At 36.9% G+C, this 12,096-nt stretch overlaps 1 protein-coding gene across 1 annotated transcript in view; it reads left to right on the forward strand.

Annotated features, from left to right (window-relative positions):
• Nucleotides 1-3,379: 3,379 nt before the first annotated feature.
• The window catches only part of TFEC (transcription factor EC), a gene marked incomplete at its 3' end in the record, with an annotated part of 35,911 nt that continues 27,194 nt past the window's right edge, over nucleotides 3,380-12,096 (forward strand). The window contains exons 1-3 of the mRNA XM_083366725.1: nucleotides 3,380-3,409; nucleotides 3,874-4,125; nucleotides 5,827-5,922. Of these exons, the coding sequence (XP_083222851.1) occupies nucleotides 4,045-4,125; nucleotides 5,827-5,922 (177 nt within the window). The 5' untranslated portion in view covers nucleotides 3,380-3,409; nucleotides 3,874-4,044. The remainder of the gene's footprint in view (nucleotides 3,410-3,873; nucleotides 4,126-5,826; nucleotides 5,923-12,096) is intronic.

Here is a 12,096-nt window from a genome sequence, read left to right on the forward strand (position 1 = left end):
TTTCTCCTTGAAGAAGTAAGCACAGCAACTGAATACAGCTTGTAAAACATATTTTTATATATAGTACTATAGTACATTATTAGAAGTATGTACAAAAATACAAATAAATATGATTTCTTTTAAAAAGTTCATCATTCATTCCTTATGGTAGACATAATACATATAAACAGTAGATTGAAAAAATTATTTCCCCCACATAGACTTTTTTAAGTTGTCTTACCTTAAAGTGGTCTCTATTTTGGGATGGTGAAAATTGAAATTATGGAAATTAGGCTTTGGTTTCTAATTCCTGGCATATGTAAACTCCAAATAGTAGCTGTTGCTAGCATGAATTACATCACAAGGCTAAGATTTTAGTTAGAGCTGTGTACAAGGGAGGAAGGGTATGTGAATGAAATATTGTTAGATGTATATGTTAATCAGGTTATTTGCTTTACTGCATTAATGAAGCACAAGTTTAATACTAATTATTAGTTCATATTGAAATGGAGATGAGTGCTGGCCCCTATAGTTGGCAACATAGTGGAATAAAATTTGCAGGGACTCCTTTTCTCCTTCCTTCCTATTACAGTAGTTCATATTACTTTTCTGATTTCTTTTTTTAAATCTTAGGTTTGTTCTGTATTTTTTTTTGTAATCTTAATTATGTTTCTTATAAATCACTCTGGGATATATGATAGAAGGGGTAAGTAAATCCATGTTGTGTCTAGAAAGTACTGTATATCTGGTCCATCAGTATTTATTCAGCTCAGGACTTTGAACGCAAGTTATCTCCAACTAAGTTGAACATTGCATTATTTAACTATTCTGGCTTTAAATTGACTTACTGGCTGTCAGTGCTAAAACATTGCAAGGAATTCAGGGTCTAAAGATAGTTCCTCTTGAACTATAATACAAGAAGATTTAATAATGCCTAACAGCTATGATAAAGAAGTGTATACCGAAAGAGAGAAAGAGAGATGCCAGAACTATTTTTAGATTTTGACACTAAACTACACAGCTCAATAATGCAGTTTGAGCAGCCCATGCTGTAATGAGAACCATGAAAATAGTTGTTTCTTCAGTTACTTTCATTTCACTCAAAGTTTGTTGAAGATTATGATGTCAAAAGGTTAATATAAATAACTATATTTAATGTCACATGAATGTTTTGTTTAAACTTCAAAGCTTTTACACACAATAACCTTGATTCTGAACAGGACAGAATACAAATGTAGCTATTGATGAAGAAGAATATAAAGAAGATTCTATTTTCAGGGTTAAGAGAGAGAAAAAAACCTCAGCAATAATATTTGCAATCTGACCATATAAACTAACCTCTGGGAACCACATGAACATGATCATATAGTTTTCTTTGTATCAAAGTAGAAGTAATCATCCTGCTGGAATTTTATTTTTTATTTTTTTATTTTATTTTCCAGTGTTGCTTCCAGCCCCGGGCTTTTCTGATACTGTCTAATTCAAGAATTAACTGTAATTACCCCTGCTTAGCCTTTTTCTTAATCAGTGGAGATTTTGGCAGCTGCTGTAAAGGCAATAGCTAACTACTTCCAAGTTGAAAGTTTGAAAACTCAAGGGAACATTTAATTTTACATGTAGAGCAGCAGATATCAGCAGACAGAAGATCCTAGCATTTGCTGTATGTCTCCTAAAAGTGGACAATCCTTTTTCTTTCCTTTGAAAATCAGAAACAAAGAAGCAAAGCCCTCAGTGCCTTCCCCTCTACTTTCACAATGCCAAAAGCATCAGAACAGCTCTTGCATCCTGATGAAATGAAAGAAGGTCTGCTTTATTATTAATAATCAAGGGACTGGAACTTTCTAACAATATATGTTCAAATCCCAAGATGAACAAAGAAATCAAGTGCTTCAGTTGCACCTCCATAGGTGATGCAGATGCTTTTAGTTTTCAAGTCAAACTTATACATGATGCTCTCTGAAGATCATATTTATAAGAATAAATATTGGAGAATCAAATGTGGTTTAAGGTGGTCATTTCATTAGTGTACCATTCTATATGATTAGGTACCCTATGCTTATTAATTACTATTAGTTCTGGTGAGTTAGTTGTCCTTCAGATAGATCTCTTACATTTCTTTGATGTAAATGAAATGCTATGCAGAGATAAAAAATGAATTTAGGAAGGCTGAATATAATGATATAGTAGGATGCTCTTGAAATATGATAGTGAGCAAATGTGAAATTGAAAATAAAGGATGTTACAAACATCCTTTTAATATTTAGTCAGGATTGTATTTTATAATACAAATAGGTTACAGTTATATAATAATCTATGCAGATGGATATATATAATAATCTATGCAGATAGATATATTTATTTCTGAGTAAACATGCATATGATTTCTAACATCTAGATATAATCCATAAGATTATTTCAGACCAGACTGAATAATAAGCACTAAAAATAATTGTCTGATTTCAAATGCTTAATATTACATGTTTTCTCATGGGAAATATCTTTAAATCAAAGAGTGAATGCACATATTAAAATTAGTTTAAAACAGACATGGTTTGTTTATTTGGCTACATAAACTACAATGAACATTTCCACTGTAATTATGAATCAGTTACAGCTTCACTGGCAGCATGATCCAGTCAAATTGAAGTGCTTAAACACTACTAAAATAAAGATATATTTTTGGCTGAATTTTCTGACCTATGCAATTTTGTAAATGCAATTTTATTTCTAGATGATTGAGAACTGAGATGGATATCTTTAAACTCCACTTTTAATGCTTCTGAGTTAATTCTTTGTAATTTTATTCATTTAAAATTTTGTCATAATTACCTGTAATGGGATAGAACTTGAAAAAAAGTAAAAGCAAGATAAAATAACCATAGGATAGCTGAGGAAGCAATGAGTATCTGAAAAATTAGTATAAGAATGTGAGTTTACTTAAACTTGTTTGAAAAATCATTACATTAACTAAAACTAGGATTAGAACTGCATACTACATTTAATAGTAGAAGTAAATTAAAATATAATACACAAAAGCTTCAGTATTATTTAAATCTTAAGAAACATTGGAAGAAAATTAGTAGAAATTTCTCATTAGTCTCACTAGAATATTTCAAGGCCAGAGGCTGAATGTAACAGTACATATCCTTGAAGTAGATAAATAGTAGGAATGTGGAGAGGCTCTGAAATGAGTGTTATTTGAAGTTGTGGCTGTCAATCTGCACAATCAAAGGATGGACTGTACAATTAGCCATTTAGGGCATGACCACTAATTTTATAATGCCTCTTTGGTTGCACAAAATTTTGTCAGTCCTAAAGCAAAGCACTGAGAATACTGTATTGGTCAAGTCAGACTTTCATCATCTACTTTCCTAGATAATCTGTGGTAAATCTGAAAATGCCTCATTTGACAGATTGCTCTTGCTATCAGGTGAGCTATTTTTTTTTTAAAAAAAAAGCTTAGTAATTAGTTACATTGTTAATGTAATGCCCATTTTTGGAATGTTTTCTATTGGGACATATCTGTGTAGATAGGTTTCATTTCAGACAAGGTTTTAAAACAGTATTGCATGGTAATGACATATTAAATAATGTCTAGTTATCTTTTCAAAATATTTATTCCCACCAATAGTGGAATGAATAGTGACTGAAAATTGGAAAATTTAGAGAGTAAGGAAAATGGTTTGAAATACCAGGATTTTCTTATTGGTTTGTGAATGTAGCATAGATAATTCTGATGCAAGCAATAGGAATAATGATCTACTTGTATTGACATTCAAAGGATATAGATTTCAAGTGGAAATATAACTGCTATCAAATTTCCATATCAGAAATGTGTATATCATGCTTACAAAGAAAAAGTAACATTTCAGGAATTTTTCCCCTTCTTTTCAGATTCAATCCCACCTGGAAAATCCAGTGAGGTATCACATTCAGCAAATTCCACAGCATCAAGTGAAACCATTTCTGACACTGGATACCAAGTTATCTAGCCAATCTCTATTACTGCCTCATTCCCAATCTGTACCTTCTTCAGGATCTACACTTATAATAAAGAGTGATCATATGCCACCTACTAGTAATATCAGCGTTCCTGAAAGTCCAGTAACCAAGATACTAACTCTTGGAGGAGAACATGAAAATGGGGTATGATTTAAAGTTGTGAGATTAGTTTAGAGCAGGCTATCATACCGAATGGAGTTGACAAAAAGAACAGTTCTCCAGTTTATTCATCTCTTGTTGTTTAAATAAAATAGGTTTAAGGAAGGATGACTTTAGACATTAATTTTATTGATTGCACCATAAAGCTTGCACATTAAAAAATCATAACTTCATTGTGTATCCAACTTCATTTGGACATCAACAAGCCATGCATCATCATTAACAAGCCTACCATATCATCACTGCTTAATGATGTGTTTTGTAACTGATATGCTAAGAAGTTATTTTCCTTTTTCCAAGGAATCTAACCATAACTGAACAACATATGTAAAAGGGAAAAATGTTAGGGTTGATGTTTGTTACTGGAGGTTTTTTACTTTTACCTAAAAGAATAATGTCTTCAATTTAAGTCAGTGCTACCCGCCTGCTCTGAAAAGTAAGGGGGGGGGAACAACATTACTTATTTGATCTGTTTTCCCATATTTTCATTTGAGACTTCCTTTGCATTTCAAAGAAAAAGTAGTCTTTCTTTCATGTAAATATACTATAACTATCTCTTGTTCCAGCAAACAAGAGTTGTAGAATTATTGCATTGCATTGCATACTGTATAAGAATATTATTTAATTGTCAATGCTGCAAACATTGGATGTTTTTGCTCCTATTCTGTAAATGTAGACCATAAGGTTGTCCAGATCTTTGAACAAGTAGGTTGGTTTGGACAGGGACTGAAATGAATCACTTCTTGGAAATGGTTTTATAAAGCAATAGGTTCCTTCACCTCTAAGAGTATGTGTCCTTCCTCATTTTCAAGCTCCATGACTTTTACTAAGGAATACTTTTTTTGACCAATTTGAAGCTATTTCAGTTGTTGAGATTCCCATGCCTTAGCTTCATGGCCAAAATATTGATATTCCAGGGATAGAAAATTTTCCCCAAATGCTTTAATTTTATTCAGTTATTTTTAAAATGTTCAGAACCCTTATTTCTGCCATCTGGTCTAACTACTCTTATTTACTATTTCTGTTATCACTGTAAGTTAGTCACATAAATGATTCTAGGTAATAAGAGATCAATAAATAGTTAATAAGATGTTATTATCATAAACAGCAATATAATTTTGGCTATGTGATGTGTATCCCACTGAGAGAGAAGGAAATGCATTTTGGATTAGTCATGTGGATGATTCTAGCAGATTAGAGATAATTAGGAAATAGGATAAAATCAGTAAATAAGTGAAATCAATTTGTTTGGCTGAAGGCAAATCATATTTCAGAGACTTCATTGTCTATTTCCTCAAATGAATATTCTGATTTTTCCCCCAAAAATCAACAAGTAACCATTTGGTAATTTTTTCTTTTTCTGTGTTCTTTCTTCAAAGAACTCAGAAAATCGTACATGTTGTTTCCAGGTGATCTTTAACCCACATAGTATATTGGAACCATTCCACTTAATTGTAGCAGTATCATGACGTTGTTCTCTTTCAGACCATTCTTAGGAGATAGGTTTACCAAATATTATTTGTTTTTGTTTTTGTTCTTAAATTATTATTTTTATGACTGCAGTCCTCTACCTCATTCAGTGCATGTATCATTGATCTTCCTTTGGCAAGAACCTGTATAGGATTGTACTGTAAATATCTCTATTAACTATTCATGTTCACTCATTAACAATTCTTGTAATATTAGATGGAAGAAGTTATAGATGAGATAATCAACATGGAATCAAATTTTAATGATGAAGGGATAAGTTGCTCTGAAACACCACTGCTCATGCCAAAAGTGGTAAGTAACTGGCATACTTTTTCATAAGAACAATTGAAAATGTGGATCAGAAAACTGTAGTTTGGAATTATAATCAGGTAAAATGTGTTGCTTGCGTTCAAACTATCTTTTGCAATTACAAATTGTAAATGTGTGCCATAGAAAGCTGTATTGTTCAAAGTTGTAAAACTATATCAGTGAGGTTTTGGATTCATCTATTTGCTAGAATGCCTTTAATATTTCATCAGTTTGTAGTTACTTTTTTCAGGAAAAGTTCATGCAGAATAACATACATGAATCAAATTCCTTAGCATTTTATTTTTATTTGCAAGGATAGCATTTTTCTATGAAAATATAAATTATTGCCAAGAGAATGTATGCCTTACTATTTTAGTATTGGTTGATTTTAATCATTTAAGTATCCCGTAGGTATGAAAAAATATGAACAAGAATTGTATATAGTATATATTTACATACTTAACAATTGTTGTTGAAACTTACTGTTGTCAAATATAACAATACTGAAGCACACTTTCCTATATATAAATTGCAATTAAGTATAATACTTTAGTAAATTTCTCAAGAGGGGAGATTAGATATGAGATGAGCAGCAAATAAATTTCCTAAATAAATAAATATGAAAAATAATAAATTTATCATTTACATAAGCTGTGCTCCCCAAATGTACTGCAATTAACTATTTCTAGCAAATAACAGGAAAAGTTTTCTGGACCTTTTAGTATTGCTCCCACTGGATATAGTGAATTGGCAAATGTTCTGAACATTCAAGTTGATCTGGTAATTGCTAAATGCACTAATACAGTGCATCCATATGCTGTGCATAGATGATCATTATCAGCAATGGAAAGTGATGCTTTCCCCTCAGTTCTGGTTCTGCTGAAATATAGCATGTGGAAAGACATTGTATACTGAGTGCATGCCATATTCTACAGTACACATGGAATCCATTTTGACTACCCAAGAATATTGTTCAGTATTTCCTTGTCTCTTACCAAAGTTTGCTGTCTTATTTGGTATAACATTCATGTGCATGGTGAGACATATGAAGATGAGCATTTCAAAAAGTGCCACCTAATCTTTAACATGCAAAATGACTTCATCTTTCTTTTATTTCAAAGGAGGTGGTTTCAAGCAGAACTATATTTTAATACTATCTTTCCAGTTAAGTAACATATAATTGTGTAATTTTATGGTGAGGATGTGATTTCATAGAGCTTTTATATCTCAGTGTGGTTTGTATCCTCTCGCTGACATCTAGTGTATTCCTACTGTATATCTATATGTATACTAATATTTGTTCAGAAGTAACTAGGCTTTTAAAATGATTCAGCTGCCATGGTGTTTTGTTCTGCCTAATTTGTACATAAAATATTTATACAACATTTTTGTTTGAGATAAAACTTGTCATAAATTGGAATTTAGTTGATAAATGCTTACTGGATATGTAAAGAACAGACTACTAGGTCACCTCATTTCTTTTAAATCAATATAATTTATTTCAGCATAGAATGCATGCATGCCCAACCCTGACATTCACTGTGCCTCCCCTTTGCCTCCAAGCAAACATTTTTGGAGTGATCTTTGGCTGTATTTCTTCATCATGGCACCTTAGCATCTTATAGACATTCAACTTTTTACTTTGCATTTATTGCTGATAATAATATGATGCGTTTCTTGTTCTTTATTTCTACACACATTATTTAAAATGTATATTTCAATATCATAGGAGTTGGCATGACATTCTTAGCAACCTTGATAGTTGTTGGCAGCATCCATTTCTCTTTATTAACATTTAATCCATTTAATTTAGCATTGTACCCAAAATATACTCTCGCATTTCACAAATTATATATATTTATATTTATTAAATTTTTATACCGCCCTTCTCCCGAAGGACTCAGGGCGGTGTACAGGGCAATAAATATCAAAATACAAAATACAAAAGTTAAAAAACATTAAATAATTATGCCCAATGTGATACATTAGTTAAAATTCATATTAAAATCCCAAACCCCAAACCCATCAGACCAGGCCGGCTTGTTCAAATAAATAAGTTTTTAGATCACGTTGGAAGGAGTGAAGGTCGGGGGCCATCCGGAGCTCAACCGGTAAGCGGTTCCACAGGTCTGGCGCGCCCACAGAGAACACCCTCCCCCTGGGGGCCACCAGTCGACATTCTCTAATCGGTGGCACCCTGAGGAGGCCCTCTCTGTGGGAGCACACTGGATGGAGGGAAGTTGACACCGGCAGCAGGTGTTGCCGTAGGTAATCCAGACCCATGCCATGTAGGGCTTTATAGGTCATTACCAGCACCTTGAATCTCACCCGGAGGGCAACTGGAAGCCAAATTGGGTAAATTATAAAGTTTCTAACTTGAAGACTGGGTGCAATAAAAGGGAGTAAGCTTCAATCAATACATATGATATTCTGCAGGTAGAATATGTCTGGGAGATGCATTTTATGGCCCCTGTTGTATAGTGGGTTCTTGGAGACATTGATCAGACCAATCTAATGCAACAGGTTTATTTGCAAGATTAACAGAACTGAACTCAACCAACAGACTGACAGATATTTATACATGCCACCACTAGGCGGTGACCAATCAAATTTAAAGCTGGTTTTCCTGCTCAAATACAAACTTCAGTTTCCCTCCAAAACAGTTGGAGGCACATTTAAAATAAAACACATTAACTGTTAATATCAGTACATAACACCCCTTCTCCCTGGACAAAGTCATCCCCAGTACATTTTATGCACATAATCATTTAGATATGCTGGTGGATTATGGGTTCTTTTAGAGTGCTGCAAAACTGTTTGGGGCTCCTGATCAACTTGCCAGTTAGCCATACCCAGTAGACCCATGCCACTATGTCCATTTGTACTGGGTAGATCTGTACCGCTGTGTTTGCTCGTGTCACTTGCCAGCAAACACAGTTCACTGTTCTGCAGTGACCCTGGTTCTACTTGTACAGTTTCTGTGGGTCTGTGTAATTCGGGAATGGCAACTTCCCTATACATGTCTATAGTCCTCTCGCCTTCTGCTCCAGGACTCTGACTTGCCTGCTGTCACTGCAATTGATCAATGTAGCATCAGACCACACAACCGTCGTCCAGGGCCATCTCGTAGGATAGTGGCCCTGAAACCTTTGTCACAATAGCAACCACCCAAGGTGCTCCCTGCCCATAGTTTCTTGCCCACACCCAGGCTCACCCAGCTGTAAATTCATTGGAGGCTTGAGTTGTGACATTTCTGCAACTGATCTGTCAGGACGGAGATGGTCCAACTTTGTTGTGAGTCAGCAACCCCATGTAAGCTCAGCTGGGCTGTGACCAGTATCAGTACTTGGCGTTGTGTGCTGGCATAAATAAAGTCTGCCAGGCGATGATTCTAGTCTCCAGTCATTAGTCTTTTTAAAGCCGTTTTTGTGGATCTCACCATCCATTCAGCTTGGCCGTTGGAAGCTGGATGGAACGGAGCTGAAGTGGTGTGTCTAATCACGTTAGCTTTAAGGAAGGACTGGAACTCTGCTGCCATGAATTGTGCCTCATTGTCTGACACAATGACATCCGGCAGGCGGTATGTAGCAAAAAGCCTGCACAGTTCTGGATTGTCCTGGCAGTAGTCATAGATTGGACAGGTACTACTCTAGCCATTTTGAATAGCTGTCCACTACAATGAGGAATACCTGTCCCTGAAATGGTCCTGCAAAATTGATATGCACGTGAGACCATGGAGTTTGCATGGTCTCCCAGTGGTGCACTGGTGCTTGAGGAATTTCTGGCCAGGTTTCTTGGCAGACCCGATAGCTCCTTACTTGAGCCTCAATGTCCTTATCCAGACCTGGCCACCACAAGTAGCTTCTTGCAAGTGCCTTCATTCTAACGATGCCAGAATGACCCTCATGCAGAGATTCTAGTACTCTGGCTTGCAATGTGGGTGGAACAATCACCCTGTTTCCCCACAATACACAACGCTTGTGGACTGATAGCTCATCCTTTTTGCTGGCATAGCTCTGGAACTCTGGACTTAGCCTGTTTTCTGGCTATCCCCTCCACACCCAGTTCAGAACACAGCTGAGTGTTCTGTCAGTGGCAGTTTTGGCAGCCACATCTCCAGCATTGTAGGGGTGTTTCAGGAACATCCTGGATTGCCAGGATGTGAGCTGCTGGGTCTGGGTCTGGATGTGTTTGAGGCAGAGGCAGTCAGCTGAGTGCATCAGCATGGCCCATTTCTTTGCCTGGGTTATGGACTAGCCTGTATGAATAGGCAGCCATAAAATTGACCACTGCAGCATCCTTGGTGATAGGATCTGCGGAGTCTGCTTGTCTGCTATAAAGAGGCCAGGCAATGGCTTGTGATCAGTGAAAATGGTGAAGGGTTGCCCGTATAGGAAGTCATGGAATTTCTTAATTCCTGCTGCAATAGTGAGAGCTTCCTTGTCTATTCTGGGCATAGTTTCTCTCTGGTGCTGATAATGTTATAGAATAATATGCTATGGGGACTGCATGACCATCTGTCATTTTATGGCTTATAACTGCTACAATACCATATGGTGATGCATCACATGCTAAAGTCACGGGCAGTTTCTCGTTAAAATGAGCTAATACAGAATTTGATGATAGCTGTGATTTGACTGTTCTGAATACCTTGTCATGGGTGCTTGTCCACACCCAGGGTGCTTTTTTGTCTAAAAGGTGATGGAGTGGCTCTGCAAATGCAGCTTTGTGTGGCAGAAATGAGTGATAAAAGTTTAAGAGTCCTAGAAATGCCTGCAACTGCCCTTTGGATTTAGGTCTGAGGGCTTGTTGGATAGTTTTAAGCTTGGTTTCTGAAGGATGTATTCCTGCAGCATCTATATGGAACCCCAAGAATTCAGTAGCGTCCACTCCAATTTGACATTTTTCTTTTTTCAACTTCAACCCTGCTTCCCAGAACTGTTGAAGCACTGTTCTGAGGTGATCTGCTGGGACTGCCGCAGATTCACCTGCAATCAGGATGTCATTAAAATAGGGGCAGATGCCTAGTATATTTTTAAGTGTCCATTCCATAAAGCTCTGGAACAATCCCAGGGCAACACTTACTCCAAACTGCAGGTGATGAACTCTGAATGCCCCTCTGTGAGTGACTATTGTCTCTGCCTCTGCTGTGGCATTGTCTACTGGCAGCTGCTGGTAAGCTTGTGCGAGGTCCAGTTTGGCAAACAGGCGACCTCCTTGAAGTGCTGCGAGGATGTGGCTTACCACTGGAACTGGGTAAGCATTTTGCTGTAGAGCTTTGTTAATTGTGCACTTGTAGTCTGCACAGATGTGGATGTTCCTGTTTGATTTCAACAGGGGTCACTATGGGAGTCTCCCACAAGCTACTGTCCACAGGTTGGAGCACTCCCTGCTGTACTAGTTTGTCCAGCTCTGCATCAATCTTAGGTTTTAATGCAAAGGGCACAGTTTTATTTGGATTGGAGTGACAGCCGGATCAGGTTTAAGGGAGATGGGTGCCCGTTTGTACTGTCCTAAGTTAGGACTGAACACATCAGCATACTCTTGACATACTGCTGCCAGGTCAGCTGTTTGAGTGCAGTGGATGCCTGTTACTCGGATGCCCAGGTCATTGAACCAGTCCAGTCCTATTAGACTGGTGCGCTGTCCCTCAATGACCACAACATTGTGGGGACCATCAAACTCTTTGAATCTGACTCTTACGGTGGCTTCACCTTTTACCGTGATTTTGAAAATCTGTCAGAACAAGGCTTGATGGTTTGAGTTGAACTCGCTTCTTGCCTTGTCTGCAGATATAACTTAAAGTCTTGTATGAAATGATGGACAGAGCTGACCATGTGTCGAGCTCCATGGTGGAGGCCTAAAGCGAAAAGGTTTTATAAAACCCAGCTGAAGGCCAAGGACTGGGGTGATGGCGCACATGCCCACAGAGAGGGCTCTGCATGCCACCTATGGCACGCATGTCATAGGTTCACCACCACAGCCTTAGAGCCTTCATCACTCCATCAGCATCCTCATCTGCCATGTTTTCCTTCAAGGCACCTTGGAAGGTTAGCATTTTTATGGCAAATAGGCACTGCTGCAAATCTCTATTCATCAGCCCACACATGAGTTTGTCCCTGAGACAATCCTCCAGGTCTGGAAACTTGCAGTCATGTGACACTTGTTGGAGTAAGG

This window comes from Vipera ursinii (genome assembly GCF_947247035.1).
Source record: "Vipera ursinii genome assembly, chromosome: 6".
NCBI lineage: Eukaryota > Metazoa > Chordata > Lepidosauria > Squamata > Viperidae > Vipera > Vipera ursinii.